Source organism: Helianthus annuus, chromosome 3 (genome assembly GCF_002127325.2).
Source record: "Helianthus annuus cultivar XRQ/B chromosome 3, HanXRQr2.0-SUNRISE, whole genome shotgun sequence".
In the NCBI taxonomy this organism is placed as follows: domain Eukaryota; kingdom Viridiplantae; phylum Streptophyta; class Magnoliopsida; order Asterales; family Asteraceae; genus Helianthus; species Helianthus annuus.
In genome coordinates this window covers 169039743-169060279 of record NC_035435.2, presented here as the reverse complement: position 1 = coordinate 169060279, position 20537 = coordinate 169039743, and the positions used below count along the sequence as shown (strand labels likewise).

Below are 20537 nucleotides of genomic sequence, written 5' to 3'. Positions count from 1 at the left end.
TGAATTATATTTATCTTTAAGCTTCCGCTGTGCATTTATATATTGTGGTTTGACTATATTGTTGCCAACTACGTCACGGTAATCCCCCACCGGGCCCACCGGTGATACACGTGGAAATCGGGGTGTGACATAGGCTATGCAATTCCACCAATTTTAAAGAACGTATTTGTGGTGTTGTGTGGACGGATATTCTCACACATGAAGAGTTTGAATCAGAATGGGAAGCGGTTATCGCAGAATTCAATTTAGAAGATAATGACTGGCTATCTGATATTTTTGCACTTAGGGAATCTTGGATCCCTGCATACTATAGAATGGAGCATATGTTTGTTCTTATGCGAACGACATCCGGGTCGGAGAGTGAGAATCATTTTTTTAGTCAAGTGTGCAATTCAAAAGCTACTCTTGTTTAGTTCATGACGCATTAAGAGACTGCAATAGAAGCACAACGTCACACACATCGTAAAATAATCATGAATCTCGATACAAAAGACCCCGGTTGAAGAGTAGTTACAAACTGATGAAGGGAAGCTTTTGATATATACACAAAAAGTATTTTTGTGACGTTCAAGCTGAGCTTATTGGAGTTGCGGATTGCATAAATCAACGTTACCAAGATCAGACTGATGGGTTTGTTAAGTTTTACGTAAATGACTTCTAACAGCCTTGTACAACCTTATTTGAGGTAAATAATGGCGTTTTGGTTTTTATGGCGTTTTCTGTTAATGGCGTTTTATCATATGCAATGTGTTTTTTTTCTTTTTTAGACAAACATTCTATGCATGGCGTTATAGAGATATTGTTTTTGACGTTTTGCAGGTAATGTTCCGTAAATCTGATTGCACATGCAGTTGCTCATGCAGGCGTTTTGAACAGTTTGGTTTGCTATGTAGACATATATTCTATGTTTTGAGACTTATGGACATTAGGGAATTTCCAAAACAATACATTCTGAATAGATGGCGCAAAGAGGCCTCCCCAAACTGCTCTCCTGAATTCTCAATTAGTCGTGAATATATGACCGAGCTTGATCCTGATGTGCAAAATATGATGCGAGATATTATTTATTCAACCGAATACACTTTGAACCGTTTATCTGGTAATAGAGAGGAGCTTCTGTAGCTTATAAATCCGATAAGAGTTTCTGTAGCTTATAAATCCAAAGGTTTTTGTATGTTTTGGTGTTTATATTGAGGATATTGCTCATTAAATAGAGCGAAAGTTTATTGAGAAAATAGTGTATATCAAAGAAACATGGATTTGAATCTTTGATATTTTGGTTTTTTGGCGTTTATAAGATGAATGGTATAGAGGAAAATATAGGTTTTTGTGGTTTTTGTGTGGATTTTAGTAGTTCTGAGAGTTTGTTTATATAGGAAGTTTTTGGCGCGTATTTTAGGCGCGATTTTTATTACAGTAAATGCTAGTAATAAAGTTCCGTCGTTTTAGTACTGTTTGTTCAGCTTTATCGGTTAAAAACAAAGTTTGGCGTTTTATATCTATGACGTTATATTTGATGAAGTGTGCTATGTGTGTTGAGGCGGGATTTTAATAGCGTGAGTTTGGCGTTTTATGTTAAGTCAAAAGACCCTTTTACCCTTAATGAAGCGCGCCAGATTAATAAAAGTGATTTTATTTACGAAAATGCCACCGCGTCATCTGGTCCATAGATTGTTTTGATCTGACGATCCATAAGCGTTCTCTCCGTTCTCACACTTTTGAGCGTTTTCTCTAAATCCTGACCCTATATATTTTTATTGTCAGTTTAAATATTTAAGAGTTGTGCATAAGATATTTGAGTGGCTTCTCAAATATATTAACTTTCTCCGACTACAAAGACGTGATGGAGTTCCACAAATTACAAGATATATGGAGTAAATGGTTCGCTTCACTTGTTCGATGGGAGGGCCAATCGATTGGTTATGAACACAATGCTTGGATAAGGATTCTCGCCCCCCCCCCTCGCATCTTTAGGATAGATTTGTGATGGACGTTTATTGGCAACCATGTCGGTAAGGTGATTCAAGGTTCTTAGATTTCATGGGAAGAGGCGAACTGGTCGGAAGACTGTATTCGTGTTCTCGTGAGGGACGATTATCAAACTAAAGACAAGATCAAATGGATGGATAGTCCTTTTGGGTGTAGATAATTGAATAATTGGATGAGTGGCTTCTCGATTATCTTGATCAAATCCCGTAGTCTACGTCGTCAGTTTCTGATGGGCCTTCTAGTGACATAGCGCCGAACGATGAAACTGGTCTAGTCTAGCTGAAAATTCTTTTTTTTTTTTGGTAAATACATTGTTTAGTTTCTAAAAATTCAATCTGATTCTATTACTTACATACTATCCCTCATTCAAACTCCCTTATTGTAATTCTACTTCATATCTTTTCAATCATTAAAGCTATACAATTTGATTAAAAAAATCGTATTTATTGTGTATGTTAGGACAATTTGTATTTTAGATAGCGAATATTTATAGATACACTCATGTAAGTATATACAACAAATTATATTTAAACACGTATTTTGTATCTAAGACGACTGTCCAGTGATACGAATTTCAAGTTACCCGGGTTAATCGAATTGGGTTATTTGAACTCTGAAGCTGCTTCCATTTTAAGTTGGATTTAAGAAAGACTTATTTAATTTCGAATGAAATCGAATTTTGAGTTTTTTCGAGTTTGATTCCACATGGATACATAATTATTTGACTTCAAGAATCCTTCATAAAGATAGAGAATACGCTCAAAAGTTAAATGATGCAATACACCATGAAAGGTGAAAACATTACTCAAAGGTCATGCTTTCCATGTGATGTGTTTGTCATCTCAAAATTAGTTACATTATCGAGTAAGTTTTGTTTGTCCTATCAAAATCGGCTACATTAACGAGTAACTTCAAATGAGAGTGTTTGTGTGATACAATCACGCCTTCGTAGGATGATGGAAGGGGTCACGACATGAACCTAAGTTATTATTGGCAAAGTATGCATAGGTAGGCCATGGAAGAAATTAGGAAATGTGACTCGTGTTGACTTCACACCCAAATTAAGAATGCACCAAACATGATTTGATCTCAATAACATCAACATAGCCGTGTGACAAGTAGAAATGGGCATAGTTAAATCATCTTCCAAAAGAAATCGAAAGGTCAAGTTTTCTTAGGGGGTAATCAATTACATCACCAAGTGTCGTGAGCTAAGACTGCGGGGTATGGTGGGGCGGGGGTTGGGCTTGGGTTAGGGCATTTGTTGACACGTGGCTTGGGGTGGCAGACATGGGACGACCCACATTTAAACAGGGTATGGTGGGGCGGGGGTTGGGGGCGTGGGTTTGGTGGGCTTCGCTGGGCTGACCCGGCTGGGCTCTTTGTATTTGTTTTTAATTAAAGAAAATTACATAAAAATTAAAGAAAATTACATAAAAAAAATACATAAAAAAATTTCCTAACGTTTATATTTGTTTTTTTATCTCTTCTCTCATCTCCAAGACTATTTCCAACTCGTCACCCTTTAGGTGATCAATCGGCTGGGATAGAATTTTCAAATCCTCCCGTCTTTGTCTCTGGGCTTCTCTAGCGGCATCTCTAGCTTCTTTGCTCTTCCGAATTTCGGCCCTTTGTTGTTGGAAGACGTTGAATGTATCTATCTTGGATGAAATGTCATCCAACTGGTCGCTGTATATTCCTCTATGCAAGAGCGAACTCCCAGCTGAAGGTGATGCCGTAGCAGATCTTGATTTTTGAGCACGCATTTTTGTGGCATCTCTTCCATACTCAGGCCGGTTTCGGCTTGGCGAATCATCAAAAAGGTCCTCAATCTCTTGATCTTGTGCATCAGATTGGGTTTGGGACGAGGCCCTCGACCTTTTGGAAGACGTGTTGCTTTCGCTACCACTGGGGATATTCGCCCACTTTGGATGAAACTTACAAATCTCCCAACAATGCATGAAACGGAAGTCGGTCCCCACATTTGTCTTGAATTGAACCAATGCATTCGTCACAATGTCGGCTTCGGTTTCACCACTTTTTGGGTTTTGTTTTGCTTTATTTAAAAAAACCACTATATTTTGTAAGCTGGCCGCATATCTCGGTCCACTTCGAGGATAAGCTATCGTTTTCACGATAAACCTCTTTTCCCAATTCTTGATGGAATATTCTACTAACCCCTTGCCACAAGTAGGTTCGATGTTGAGAATTTCCTGTTTTTATAAAAACAAAATTTAATATATTACAAAGTTATATAAAAAAACATAAATAAAAACAAAGTTTAAGAATACCTAAAGTTGAATGTTGAGATTGTTGAAACCAACCCCTCGCCAATGCAAGTTCTTCAGGAACAGTCCATTTTAGTTGTTTTCGCTTGATGGTTTCAAGTGCTTTATCCGCCTCGGTTTTTTTCTTATGGCTTCTCTTTTTTATGGGTTGGGGTGCGGAAGGGCCATCGTTGGGTGGTTGAGTTTCGGGGACGGTTTCGTTTTGTGAAAGGTCGATGGAGGTTGGTGAAAGGCTGATGGACGTTTGTGTAAACGGTGTAGGTATCGCATCATCGGAGTGTGGGAAGTTAGTAAACAAACAATTCCCAAGATACGATGCATAACTCGCTTCTTGGGGCATAGAAGAGTGTATCATAAATGGACGAGGCATTGGACGAATGGGTGGTGGGCTAGGATTATTTTCTTGGAGTGCATACGGATGGGTCGGGTCAAAAGAACGGTTATGAGGATGCATTTTTTCGTTTTATAGATGGAGAATTGAAGATGAATGTGGTAAAAAAATGGAAGAAATTGTGAGGTTTATAGTGGAAAAATGAATTTTTTTTTTTAGATAGCCGTTGGCCAACGGCTAGCCCAACGGCTTCTTTGGTTTGTCCAATTAGAGCCCGCCATGTCAGCTTGGCCAGACCGCCCCACGCCCGGCTTGAAACACATGCCCCAAGGGCCACGCCGAAACCCATGCCCACCCGGGGTGGTGGCGTGGGCGTTTTCCCCCTACCCACGCCCAAACTCCCGCCCCATACCCCGTAGTCTAAAACCCTTGGCCTCGATTACATGAAAACAAGTAATATGTTTATTCTAAGAAAACATCATCTTTAGGTTACCTAGCGAAGTCATCATTGACAATGGAAGGCAATATGTTCATGCAAGGAATTCCACGTCAACCAGATCTTTACTATCAATGACCTTGTTTTATATTGAGAGCACTTGGGGCGGTGCGTTATAAACCTTCATAACGCGTTATTTGATCACGGAACACCGCTGCCTCCCATGTTATCACGCGTTATTTTTAAAACGCGTTACACATATAACGCTTTGAAGTTTGAATTTGGAACGTTGGAAAATGACCGTTTGGGTATTTTTTTGACCGTTTGGATGATATTTGATCCATTTTTTTATATAAATCCAACCTATTTCAATACAAAAAATCAATAAACTCTCCAACTATTCTCACACTCAATACAAAAAATTAAAAAACTCTCCAACTCAATCTAAATAATTTTACAAGAAACATGGAAGGTTCAAGCAAGAGAGGTGGGGGTTCGAAAAAAAGAGGTTCGGGTACGAAGAAAAATCCCGTAAGACCCAAGGTTCGAGCGAATCTTGGCGAGCCGACGCGCTTTAGGTTGCAAGACGAACCCGACCAAGTCCCACCCTTTCAAACCCAACAATATCCACCCTTTCAATCGCAAACGTACCAAAACCAACCGTTCGTTCCACCGTTTCAACCTCACCAATTTCAATCGCAAACGTATCAAACCCAACCCCACACACTCGACCCACTACTAGAAGACAACACCCTCATTCATCATTTTGCAAATACGTGGCGTGAACCACAACAAAGTCTTGACGAGAAAGAGGAAGAGGAAGAAGAAGAGGAGGAAGAGGAAGAGGAAGAAGAACAAAATGATGACGTTCAAGAAATCGCTCCAATCGGCCGACAACTTTGGACGAGCGAGGAGGAGGTGTCCTTGGTGAAGGTGTATTTGCACATCTCGGAGAGTAGGAAACATAGGAACGAGCAACGAAAGGATGCGTTTTGGAGACGGGTCATTAATCATTTTAGGCAACTTCCCGGTGTAAGGATACGAAACATGGACCAAATGGCGTCGAAGTGGACGGATTTGAACGGGAAAATGACCCAATTCAAGAAGGCCGAACAAAGAAAAGAAACAATGATGTCCCTAAAAGTTGAACGCGAGCAGGCGTACAAGGAACACTTGAAAACGATTGAAAGACAAAATGATTTAAAAATCTTGTGTGAAAACCACGCCCATCTCGACGAACCGTTCAAGTCAATTGTCATTCAACAAAAGCGCGCGATTTGCGCAAAGTGGGGTTGGGAGATGCCACCCGTTTAGTTGTTTTTTTATTTGGCTATGTAATTTATTTTTAAAGTTTAATGAAATTTATAATTTAGTGTTTTATTTTTAATTTCTAATTTTAAAATGAAAATTAAAAAAATTGGGAGTGATAGAATTCCATCACTAGTGATTCCACCCCTCCTACATTTCTATCACTAGTGATAGAAATTTGGTTGATGATATGACATGATTTTATTGGAGAGTGAGACTGATAGAATCTATCACTAGTGAACCACCCCTCCTTCCCTGATTGTTATCATATTATTGATTTTATTTTTCAAAAAGTTAGAAACAAGCCCACTAGAATTATCTTTTGTGAGTGCGAATGAAAGGTTTAACTACACTTTCAAGGGGTACGATCGGGTTTTTGTCTGTAAATACACCAATTTCTTTTTCAAGGGGTGCGTCTGCCCACCCACCCATACACATAGGTCCGCCTCTTTGAAGCCAGAGTTTCAAACTTGTTTGTTTTTGTCAAATTTTCTTAGTTTTTTTTTTATATTATTTTCACGCACTATTTATTCAAGTCTATTCCTTTTTTTATTAAACATATCCGTAATCACACTAGTTAGTAATCTAGCTACATATACATGAGTTGTTAGGGTGGATGGTATCATTCAATCACTTCAGAGTATTTGAATTACCGTCTAGCCAATAATATCACGTCATGTCAAGTCCCAATTCCACTTTCCATTTTACACTCAATCACTGGCAGTGATTCAAACATCTGGAGAGTGGTAAAAAAAAATTATGATTGGTTGAGAGGGTTGGGACCCACCATTCACCCCCTCTCTCCCACCTCTCCTCTTATTCACCGAATTGATGAATACTCACCGAAAAAGGCAATCACCGTGAAGAATTCGGTACCAGCCGGTTATGTTTTTATTTCTTGAATAAAGATGATTACAATCAAGGAGATAAATAGTCAAAAGATCCTAGAAGTAAGGAAGGAAAATAGGAAACAAATAAACAAACAATATCACTTCCTAATTAGATAAGGGACGACTAAATCAATTCCAATACTCCCCCTCAAGCTGGAGCGTGAAGGTCCCGAACGCCCAGTTTGCTAAGTAGAAATTGAAGTTGTTGTGCTCCCAAAGGTTTGGTAAACAGGTCAGCAATTTGATTCTTCGAGTCAACATTAACTGGCTGGATTTCATTAGAAAGGACACGTTCTCGAACAAAGTAGCAGTCCATCTCGACATGTTTTGTCCTTTCGTGAAAAACTGGATTGTTGGCTATATGTCGAGCTGCTTGATTATCACAAAACATAGGGGTAGGATCAACAAGCCGGATTCCGAAATCTTGCAAGAGCCATCGAACCCAAATAACTTCACTAACTGTGGTGGCCATAGCTCTATACTCGGCTTCAGCAGAAGATCGACACACGACGGACTGCTTCTTCGTCTTCCAGGACACGGGTGAACCACCCAAGAGTAAAAGGTAGCCGGTACGAGACCTTCGAGTAGTAAGACAACCAAGCCAGTCAGCATCACAATAGGCGGAGAGGTGAAAACCGCCTTCTTTAGGAATAAAAATCCCTTGACCCGGTGTAGCTTTAAGGTACCGGAGAATTCTGTTAACGGCTTCCATGTGGTCTTTACGAGGGTTAGAGACATACTGGCTCAGAATATTGACTGAATAAGCTATATCCGGTCTGGTTGCTTGCAAGTATAACAAACGACCGACAATGCGTCGGTATTGGGCAGCGTCCGCTTGAGGGCTTGAGAGGCATTCATCAATTTTGACATTCTGTTCCATGGGGAACGAACTTGGGCGGGCAGTTAAGAGGCCGCAATCTTGGAGAATATCAATCGTGTACTTTCGCTGGCTGAGAACAACTCCATCGGTGGTTTTAGCAACTTCCAACCCAAGAAAATATTTAAGAGGACCCAAGTCTTTGATACTAAACACGTTGTTAAGGTGTTCCTTGGTGGACTCTATTTTATTGAGGTGATCTCCGGTAATTATTACGTCATCGACGTAGATAAGTATGGCAACAAACAAACCTCCTTCGCGAAACGTGAAGAGAGAGTGGTCGGCCCGTGATTGCGTGTACCCGAAAGTGAGCAAGGCATTAGTGAACTTTTGGTACCACGTGCGAGAAGCCTGTTTTAAGCCGTACAATGACTTCTTGAGTTTGCAAACACGAGTGTCATTCCTTTTGGAGAACCCCTGTGGAATTTTCATATACACCTCCTCCTGTAAGTCACCATGCAAAAAGGCGTTGTTGACGTCCAACTGGTGCAAGAGCCAATTTCTTTTAACTGCCACGGTTAGAAGACATCGAACAGTGACAAGTTTGGCGACCGGAGCGAACGTGTCGTGATAATCTATGCCTTCGATCTGTGTGAACCCTTTTGCTACCAAGCGAGCTTTATATCTTTCTATGTCTCCATTTGGCTTATACTTGATCTTATAAACCCATTTAGAGTCAATCGCGTGTTTTCCCTTTGGCAATTCTTCCAAAGTCCACGTATCATTTTCTTCAAGTGCCCTGATCTCATTTTGCATGGCTTCCCGCCATTCAAAATCCTGCATGGCTTGGTAAAAGGTTTTAGGCTCACTACCCTTGGTAATGGCCGCCAAATAAGCTTTGTGAGAATCAGAAAATTTATCATATGATACATAGTTAGTGAGGGGAAATACCGTCGAAGAAGATTGATCTGGTTCGGGATGCGTATGGTCTATCGAGGGTGATAATTGAACATCAAAATCACGGAAGCGTGTTGGCTGACTCTTGCTTCGTTTGGCCCTACCGGGCTGTTCTTCGTTGCCCAAAGGATTCTCGGAATTGGGCCCCTCATCTGGACCGTGCTCTTCAGTTGGGCCAGGATTGAGAGACCCATGCAAGTTGTCACTACCTTCATTGCTTTCATTGTTTGCTGGGCCAGGGGAGGAAGGCCCAGTTGGGTCTACATCGGTTGGGCTAGGATGATCAGTGGGCTCTTCATTCTCTTCTTCATACCATGTGGGAATTTCGAATTCATCCTTATGCAAACTGTTCTCCTTTAGTTTGGCATAAGGAAAAATTGTTTCAAAAAAACGGACATCCCGGGATACGACGGTCTTCCCACTTTCCATGTCAAAAATCTTGTACCCCTTTGTACCAGTCGGGTATCCGATAAACACACCCGGCTTGCCCCTTGGTTCAAACTTATCTCCCCCTGTCGACGTACTGTGATAGTATGCGAGACATCCCATTGTTCTTAAGCTTTCATAATCTGGTTTCTCTTCCATCACAATTTCGTAGGGTGTTTTATGGTGCACTACCTTTGATGGTAGAAGATTGATAATGTGAGTGGCAGCTTCTATGCATTCTCCCCAAAATCTCTTGGGCAAGCTTCCTTGAAACATAAGCGCACGAGCTGTTTCAAGTAAATGGCGGTGTTTGCGTTCAACCACCCCGTTTTGTTGGGGCGTGTGTGGGCACGTGGTTTCTAGTAACATGCCCTTGTTGGTGTAAAAATCTTTCATTCTATTAGAAACAAACTCTCCACCATTATCGCATCTAATTCTTTTTATCTGTTTTCCAAATTGCGTTTCTATCATCTTATGAAAATCAATTAAACAATCACCTGCTTGATCTTTGTGTTTGATGAGGTAAACCCACACACCCCTACTGTAATCATCCACAATGGTGAGGAAAAAATTGGCAAAAGTGCTTGAAGGTTTCCTATACTTGCCCCAAACATCGCAATGAATAAGTTCAAAACACGCCTTAGATTTAATAAAACTCTTAGAAAAAACAGATCGAGTTTGTTTAGCTTTCATGCATGCATGGCAAACATCATCTCCAAAATCAAAAGAAACATTTCTCAAAAAATCTATGTGACTAAGTTTTGAGGTGGAAGCATGACCTAGCCTTGAATGCCAAACTCTTGCATCAGTCTTCAAGCTCATCACCCTTCTCTCATCACCAAGCACACCCATCCGACCATGTACGCATTTACCCGTTCCAATCAATCTCTTCGAGTGTAAGTCCTGCATAACACAAAAATCCGGGTAAAAACTCACGACACAGTTCAGATCCTTTGATAATCGGCTCACTGATAAGAGATTGCAATTGAATTTCGGTATATATAGGACTCCACCAATACGAGCACCGCTGGACAAGGTGTGCTCGCCCGTAGCTTCAACAGGAACACTTTCTCCGTTGGGAATAACTACGGGCGTTTCTGTTCGTGTTTTCGAGATATTTTCAAGCATACCATATCGATACACTATGTGGTCCGTGGACCCCGAGTCAACAACCCAATCGTCCCTGTGAAAATTAATTTTACCTGCCATGTTGGCTTTTCGTGTAACATCACCTTGAGCCTCGTTGTTGGGTTCGGAAAGATGCTTCAAAAGGGTCTGGTACTGAGCATCTGACAAGCCTCCGATAGTACACCCATCACCATCAACGTGGGCGACCTTAGATTTTCCCTTTTCGGCCTTCGGTTTAGCAGGCCACCAATCCGGATACCCGATAACTTTGAAGCATCCCTCCCTTTTGTGACCATCTCTACCACAAAAGGTGCAGTGGTCTTGAGTACCATCCCCGAGCCGCCTATAATCTTTCTGACCGGCCCCTTCTTTGTAACTCGTACGCTTGTTAAAATTATCACGTCTTCCTTGAGATTGTGTCTGAAACGCAGCAGGTTCAACATGCTTTTCCCTGGACTCGGTAATGGACCGTTGTTGTTCATCTTCGGACGCAAGTCGATAAGCCTCCCTAAGCGTAGGACTTGGCTTCATAGACAAAACATGCGTTCGGATGGTCGAGAAACAACCATCCAATCCCATGAGAAATTGGTATAATCGTTCCTTTTCTTGAAAGTCGTTCAACCTCTTTCCAATTTCACAGGTGCAATTACCACACGAACAATGGGGCACCGGTAAGACGGACGAAATTTCATCCCAAAGGCTCCTCAGAGCCGTATAGTAGGTGGAGACGGAGTTGTTGTCCTGCTTCGTGATGGTAAGTTTCTGCTTCAACTCGTAGGCACGAGGCGCACTTTCTTTACCGAACCGTTCTTTGAGATCGGCCCAGATCTCTGCCGAGGTATTGGCATATTTAACACTACCTCTGATGTTTTTCTCCATGGATGCGGTTAACCAACCTTTAATCATTGCGTCACACCGCATCCAGGCCGTATAAAGAGCGTTCTTCTGGTCCGGTTTAGGGATAGTTCCATCAACAAATCCCATCTTGTTTTTGGCGAATAAAAAATTTCCCATCTCTTGAACCCAATCGCCGGTTATGTTTTTATTTCTTGAATAAAGATGATTACAATCAAAGAGATAAAAAGTCAAAAGATCCTAGAAGTAAGGAAGGAAAATAGGAAACAAATAAACAAACAATATCACTTCCTAATTAGATAAGGGACGACTAAATCAATTCCAATACACCGAACCCTTTTTGGGGCCGACGCTAATTCACCAAGCGGTGAAAAGAACTCACCGATGGAGTCCCCGATATCACTCCGACCACCCTTAGTATACACCCTTAGTACATGAGCTTTTTTGTTAGTATTTATTTGAAGAACAGAAAACTATATATTAATAGCGGGCCAGCAAGAAGAAGCTGGAAAACCCAAAGAGAACGACAATCACAAGATTACATCCCTTATATTAAAGCCGCACCATCTATCCCACTCCAAATTTTTGAATTTCAAGCTATTTTTAATTCATAAGAAAGAATACATTTTGATGTCTTCAACCGTTTTGTAAATCGGAATAAACTTTTGCTCAAATTCCATGTCGTTTCTAGCCTTCTAAATCTGCGATAGTGTAGTAAAAGCAATTGCGATGATGACATTTTTCCAATCTTTCGATTCAGTCAACGTGTTAATTAATCCAATTAAGAATCTGGGCCGATGCATTCATTTGATCCGGGTTGGGGAGTTTCATCCACACTCGAATTTGCCACCATATCGCCCTAGCCCATAGACATGACGAGAGAATATGGTTTGTTGATTCTGGCTCTAATCTACACCTTGAGCAATTTACATCTGTCACCAACACTCCTCGTTTGCTTAGTTCAGTTTTAGCTAGGACTCTTTCCATACACGCTCGCCACCCAAATAATACGACCTTGGCCCATACCCACTTATTCCAAAAAGTGGCATTTTCTTCCCAGAACCATACATCCTTTTGTTGGTAATTGCGGAAATAGAAAACGAAACAAGAGATACATGTAAAACTAAGCCTACCTAAATTGCAACTGTATAAGGAACCCATATCTATACTATATGATAAAAGAAACCACTTTAGTGACACTTGTCATTCTCTCATTCAATTCATTAAATTAATAATAATAATAATAATAATAATAATAATAATAATAATAATAATAATAATAATAATAATTAATCTAATCTAATACATATTCTTATTATTAATAATATTTATTTAAATCTAATAAGCATAAAATTGACATTTACGTTATTAATAAGCATAAAATATATGAGCTACTTTTTTCATAAACTTTACTAGGGAGCCGCTAAAATAGAAACCACCTCCAGTTGTAAGAACCGTGAGAACCATTCTCAACCAATCAGATTATGCCAACTAAAAGGGCATTTTAGTCTTTTACCTCAAATGTCATTTCCCCTACCTCTCTCCTCATTTATAATTGTCAGATTCTCTATCTCTCTCCACCTTTTTGAAAACTCATCTCATCCATCCTCTCAAACCCATTTGGTTATTTTGTTCAAGAAGCTTCTTCCTCATTTGAAGGCATCCTTCCGATGAGTCAGATCTTTTTTAAATAGAAGCCTCCCTTTGCAGATGTATGTTCTTTTTTCTTATTCTCTACCAAATCTTGTAAAGTACAAGTGGAGATGCATAAGGTACAACAAGCTCTTTTGTTGGTGGTTGTTCTACTCGTGCTGCATTTTGTGCAAAGATAATGTGAGATTTCAAATGGGTTTGTGGTAAAGGTTAGACCTTTTTCAATGTTTTTTTTTACAAGATTCTTGTTCTTGAATTCTTTAATTTTGCCGCCATTGTTGAGTGTTCTTATGATGCATTTTACTAGAATTGGTGTGCAAGCGCAAATCTTTTTTTTTCTGGGATTTGTTTGATTTGTCAATTACTTGCATTTTTAATCTTATTTAATGGATTTCAAGTTTTTTTTACTGTTGAATTATTGAATTTTGTAGCATTTTGTAGCAATTTTGTAGCGTTTTGTGCAAAGACCATGGTTAATGTTAATTAATTTACAAGTGAATTTATGGGGTTTTTTTTATGAATTCTGTAGATTTTGATCTTAATTAAACAATATATATTCTTGAGTTTCTGTTTAAACTATCTTTTTTGATATTTGCAAGTTTTGATGGTTCGGTGCTTTTGAATGTTTGAATATGGTGCTTTTGAATGTTTGAATATGTCGGATCTGGTGATTTTTGGATAGTGATTTTTGGTGATTTGTGAATTTTTTGAATGTTTGAACAGGTTACCTTTTGCTGGGTTTTGTTTGAACAGATATCGAAATCAATGCATGGTTACCTTTTGATTATGTGGGTTTTGATATGGTCGATTTGGGCGGCGATGATGAAAAAAAACGTAAATTTAGATGATGATGGCGCGGTAAGGATGGCGGAGGGTAGGTTTTTTGAACCTGCAACCCCACTTTTGCAGCCTTTTTGATTATCGGAAAATCTGAGCCAAACCCCTTTTTTTCGAGATACACTTTGTTTTGATGTTGTTGGTTCACCCCCCCCAGTCGATGATGATAACAATATATCTGAGACGCTTCATTGAGTTTGCGATTTCTGGGTCCGTTCGTTTTTGCGTAAAAAAAATTTTGTAAAAAAAAATTAAACCGTAAACTTTTTTACGTCAACCGTAAACTTTTTAACGTAAAAATTTTTAGGAAAAACGTAAAAACGTAAATTTTTTTTACTAAAACGAAAAAAACGTTAACGTAAAAACGTTAACGTAAAAAGTAAAACGTAAAACTTAAAACGTAAAACTTAAAAAAGTAAAACGTAAAACTTAAAACGTAAAAAACGTTAACGTAAAAAACCGGCGCGTAAAACGTAAAAAACGTTAATGTAAAAAACGTTAACGTAAAAAACCGGCGTGTTAAACGTAAAAACGTAAAAAACGTTAACGTAAAAAACCGGCGCGTAAAACGTAAAAAAACGTTGACGTAAAAAACCGGGACGTAAAACGCAAAAAAACGGCGTGTAAAACGTAAATAACGTTAACGTAAAAAACCGGCGCGTAAAACGTAAAAAAACGTTAACGTAAAAAACCGGTGCGTAAAACGCAAAAAAAACGTTGTCGTAAAAACTGGGACGTAAAACGCAAAAAACCGGCGCGTAAAACGTAAATAACGTTAACGTAAAAAACCTGGACGTAAAACGCCAAAAACCGGCGCGTAAAACGTAAATAACGTTGACGTAAAAAACCGGGGCGTAAAACGCAAAAACGGCGCGTTGAAAAAACGACGCGTGAAAAAGCCGGGCGAAAAAACGGCGCGTCAAAAAACGACGCGTGAAAAAGCCGGGCGAAAAAACGGAAAACGTAATTTTTAACGCAAAACGTAAAGTTTTTTAACGTAAATGACGGCGTAAATAACGGCGTGTAAAAAAACGACGTTTGAAAAAGCTCGGGTCGCAAAAAACGTAATTTGTTTTGTTAAAAAATCTGAATTTAAAAATGATTTTTAATAAAAAGATTATGATTAAAAAATAAAAAGTAATATAATAAAACAAAAATGTAATAAAAAAATAATAAAGACTAAAAGACAAAAAAAATAATTTTACTAAATTACCCTTTTTATTAAAATAAAATATTAAAGACATAATAAGACAAAAAAATACTTAATATTATTTTTTAAATACTTTTAATCTCATCCATCCATCTACTTGATCTAATGGCCAGAAAGTGGTTCACGCGGTTCTTACAACTGGAGGTGGTTTTCATTTTAGCGCTCCCCAACTTTACTGATATGCATAGTTTAACTTTTTGTTTTTGCTATTTAGCATAATCATAAGTGTTATTTCAAGGTTAACAGAGATAAACCCGTAAAGAAGGTTTTAATGGCGTATTACGAGCATGTAAATGTCGGTATTAGAAACGTTGACTTTCTACTCAACGGGTCTCGATTTGATACCAATCTGACCCTTAATCAGGTAGTTTAATAAATGGTTGGGTTTTGATGTCAGCGAGTTTAATTTTTATTACATTTATTATTTAGAGTTAATTGCCAAAATCGTCCCTAAGGTTTGGGCAGGTTTGTCATTTTCGTCCAAAATGACATTTTTGTACCAAATTGCCCCCAACGTTTGTAACTTTTTGCCATTTTCATCCAAACCACTAACTTATATCCTCAACTTAACAGAAAAATAAACTAAGTTAGTGGTTTGGATGAAAATGACAAAAAGTTACAAACGTTTGGGGCAATTTGGTACAAAAGTATTATTTTGGACGAAAATGGCAAACATGCCCAAACATCAGAGACTATTTTTGCAATTAACTCTATTATTTAATATATAAAATTACATTTGTTCAACCCGTGTAATACACGGGGTTCTAACCTAGTTTATCTCTATAAAATTATTAAAATGTTTGGTTAATCGTTCTCTTCTGTATTTTTTAATAAAATTTTAACAGTTAAAAATTATTTGTTTTTTGTGCAAACAAAATGTTTATACAACCCGAATCAAATAAGTCAAAAGCCGGACCACCCAACTTTGTCCCAAAAGAAAACGTCTGATACGGTAGGGTGCAGTTGAACACACCACCCCAAACCACTGTGCCCGTGACCCTATTGGCTCCATCATTTGACGGTAGCCCGGTGGACTCTTGATGATCCGAACCGTCTGTACGTCACCACTCCGTGCACTCTAGCCTCACCCAACCCCATCGTCATTATCACCCACCGTCCCCCTATCCACCCCCACTTTTCCATTATATTTACCCACCTCACCCCCCACCCCCTCACTATAATATCATATCCCCTCCGCCGCCACACCTACCACCACCGTTCCAACCACCGTTAACTTGCTAACGTGCACCAATACCTCAACTAACGTACGCCGTCACCCAAGTTCACCACCGAAAAGAGCCACCGTTAAGTTGCTAACGTGCGCCGTCCCTCAAACTCACCACCGCAAAGAGGCACCGTTAACTTGCTAACGTGCGCTGTCGCTCACACAAAATCACCACCGCAAAAAGCCACCGTTAATTTGCTGACGTACGGCGTCGCTCACTCAAAATCACCATCATAAAAAACCACCGTTTACCTGCTAACGTGCGCCGTCACCGCAAAAAGGCACCTTTAATTTGCTAACGTACGCCGTCGCTCAAACTCACCACCGCAATGTCTTCCACGGGACAAAAAACTGTACGGAAGTTTCCACCGCCGTGCTGGACACGCGACGAGGCTCTGGTACTCATCGAAGCATACCGAGAGAGATGGCACGCGCTCCACCGCGCGTTCCTCCGAACCCCCGATTGGGACGCGGTGGCTGAAACAGTCACCTCCAGCTGCCCTGACGTCACACCGCCGAAAACCTCCGCTCAGTGCCGCCACAAGATGGAGAAGCTCCGCCAACGCCACCGTGCCGAGAAGCAACGCGCCTCCGCTTTCCCCGGTGAACGGTTTTTCTCCACCTGGTTTTATTACGAAGCTATGGAAGCCATGGAAAACGGACCCGGATCCAGCTCCGAACCCGGTAATAATCCGGATCCGGGTCAGGGAATTCAAGTCAAACCTTTAGCTGTTCAAAAGTTTGCTACTTTAGCCCCAATTTCCACCAAACAGAGAACCAAACCAAACCCTAACCCTAATTTCAATTCTGGAACCTCAAATCGTTACAATTCGTACCCCAATTACAATTCAAACAATGTTGATGATTATGCACAACGGTCAGTATCAGAAGCCCCAATTGAAGAACCCCTAATTTCATCTGCATACAGAGGCAGAGAAACCCTAATTCGAGAAGCGAAAAATCACAAAAAACCGTCGATTGGAGGCGGGGTTAGGAGCAAATCCGCGAACACTCCGATCCCGCCTCATGAAGAATCCGGTCGACCCGGTCTTCGCCCAAGAAAATTCAGCAAGGTTGTTCATGATCATGATGATGGTGATGACGATGACGATGATGATGAAATGTGGGTGAAAGTTCCGAGGAGTACGAATGTGTTAAGGGGAAAATGGCGAAACGAAAACAATTCCAGTTCGAATGGGAAGAATGTGAATGGGAAAAATGGGAAGAAAGGGAAGAGGAAGGATGGTGGGGTAGCGGAAGTGGTGTCGTCGATACGGTTGTTAGGAGAAGGGTTTATGAAGGTGGAGAAGATGAAGATGGATATGGCTCGGGAGATTGAAGAGATGCGAATGGAGACGGAGATGAAGCGAAACGAGTTGATGATCGAGTCGCAGAAGCAGATTGTGGATGCTTTTGTGCAGGGTTTGGTTAAGTCTAGGAAGGTGAAAGCAGCAACAATGGTGAATCTTTAGGTTGTGATATGAAGGTTTTAGATTCTATGTTGAGGAGGATATATGTTTAGTTTGAAGTTTGTTGATGTATAAAGTTACATTCTTGTGTTTTTTAACAAGTCATCAGACTGATATATGTTATCACTTGATTAAGGTTGTTATAGTGTTGATGCCCAAATGTACAAACTGAAGTTGATTGGTTTTGGCTATTTAATGGTTGTTATTTTATATATTTTCAAATATGCGGTTATGTATATTTTATACTAGTTTTTACCCATTGCCGCGCGTTGCGGCGGCAACGTCGTGTCTGTAACTTCGTTACACGCGTTACGATAATAAAATTAGCGTGTGATGCTAACCTGTGACACGACTTGTTTTTTTTACTTTGTTACATGCATTACGTTCATGACATTAACGTGGTTAGACATAGATAAAGAAGGGTATAATGTCTCGCATGTCGCGGTGTAAAGTCATAAAAGTAATTTAAACAAAAGAATTAAAATGTTAGAGGAGGGTAATATTTACATATATTAAAAATCGGTTCAAAGTGAACGGATTGAACCGTTCAACCATTTCTGAGTCCATCCCAATACGGTATAAAAACCGAATTTTAAAACATTAGGTAATGTTGGTGAACTGACTTTGAAATATATAAAAAATAAGTCCTTTTAGTTTGCTTCTACAGTTACTTATATGATTTAGTTTGACTTTTCAAAAAAAAAAAAAAAATTGGCTTAGTCGGACTTCAACTAATTTTATTAACCAAAATAAATATTTGCATTTTGTTTAGTGTTTGCCGGTTGTTTTATCAAATACCATGATCCTCTCTTCTCTTTATTCTACATCACCACTGTTCCCCACCACCACTGCTAATACTGTCAGTGCGATCGCGCCACCGCAACCATAGCACCATCTTTAGTCTCTTCTACGGCTAAGGTTTGCTCCGCCAACCATCACCGCAACCGCTACACCACCACAATCTCGTCTTCCGACCGGATCTAGCGCAGAAGAAAGATGAGAAGCATAAAAACATGTTTGCCGTTAGATCTAGCGTTTGATGATGGCAGTTAATTGCGACGGCTTCCCTGTCTTCTCCGCCACCCACGCCACCGTCGCCATTGTCGGCACACCACACCGAAGCCACACATGTCTTCCCAAAACATTGGCAGCGTTGGTGAGATAGACGCGGCAACCGACGAAAGATGGATCTCCTCTACAAAGCCGAACCACGACAACCCCGTTCTTGATTCAGCGATGGATGTGGCTTTTGTGTGTTCTTCATTAGATCTGACATGAGTGAAGATTATGACTTTGGCACCAACTTAAATATTTTAATTTTCCTTTAGGAGGCACAAAGAAAAAATACTGAGAATAATATAAAAAGAAAGAGAGAATAGAAGAAGGGCTTTATTGTAATTTGCATGACATGGTTGGTGCACTATCACCGACCTTTGTCTTTAATATATCTATAATTTACAAGGGGTTGATTGACAACTTCTGAATGGTTAAGTGCTGAACCAGTAAGAGGTCTGAACCATTAAGGTCTGAAGTCTGAACTATTAAGTGCTGAACCAGTAAGATGTCTGAACCATTAAGAGACAGTATAATGTTTAATCGTTCAGAGGCAAATGTCTGACCAATTCAGATTAAAGGTCTTAACCATTCAGACTCAGTATAATGCTTAACTTTTTAGAGGCAAATGTCTGAACCATTCCGACATCTGCTCGCGAAACAAACAGTCTGAACCATTAAGTGTTGAACCATTAAGCGCCTCATTAAGAGGTAAACAAACAGCCCCTAAATCATGTTAGTGGGGTTCGGACAACTCATCCGATCTGGTCGGTTTGGTCAGTGGTCTTTTTAGCCTTGGAATTTTGGTTTGAGCCAATCAATTCGAATGATGAACACTACGTTGTTTGAAGTTTAAGCCAATCGAAACGTGAAAGTGATCATTACAAGATTACATGAGCTTGTTTGAAGTAGTTTCCGAAAGTTTAAACCAATCAAAATGTGAAAGTGATCATTACAAGATTACATGAGCTTGTTTGAAGTACATTTTCCGAAACGATTTATTTCTAGAGCTCAATATAGCGTAAGTTTGTTCAGAGTTATTTATATCATTATATGTTTGGTGCATGCCTACCAGTGGCGAAGCTTGAGAATTTTCATCGGGGGGTCGGAAGTCACCGGACCAAATTTTTTTTTCTATCGCTTTGTTTCGAGGGGACATGTTCGGCTTGGATGTCGGTGATTCGAGTCGGGTCAAACATTAATATCAAATAAAAAACGTTCTCAAACATTAAAAAGTAATTACAAAAATATTAATTTGTCCTGATGATTCGAATGAAATTGCTTTATTATCCAAAAAAAAAAAAAAGATATCAAATAAAAAACGATTTCAAGCTCTAATTTCTATCTAAATCACATTAAGATTAAACAAATAAAAATAGACATAATTACGAAAAGATTCAACAAGTTTATGGCAAAAATTCGGCCGCAATTTCACCCCTAATTTTAACCTATATCACATATGTTGCAGCCCTAAAACATATGATGATTACCAATTTTTTTTATTAACGGGTATATCACATATACGAGAACGTTATCAAATAGGTTTATATAAAACTTTAAATGTTATTTAGAAGTTTTATAGATAATATTTGATTTGTGATAAAAATATATTTAACAACAAAAAGAACCGAAATTTTATTAGTAAATTAAAGCTAAACTTAATAT

The 20537-nt window shown here is 39.5% G+C and overlaps 1 protein-coding gene across 1 annotated transcript; it reads left to right on the top strand.

Annotated features, from left to right (window-relative positions):
* The first annotated feature begins 16031 nt into the window (after positions 1-16031).
* On the top strand, positions 16032-18033 carry LOC110930744 (trihelix transcription factor ASIL2). The gene has a single exon (XM_022174112.2). It carries the CDS (start codon positions 16680-16682, stop codon positions 17820-17822), a length of 1143 nt encoding a protein of 380 aa, XP_022029804.1. The 5' UTR covers positions 16032-16679; the 3' UTR covers positions 17823-18033.
* Positions 18034-20537: the final 2504 nt, after the last annotated feature.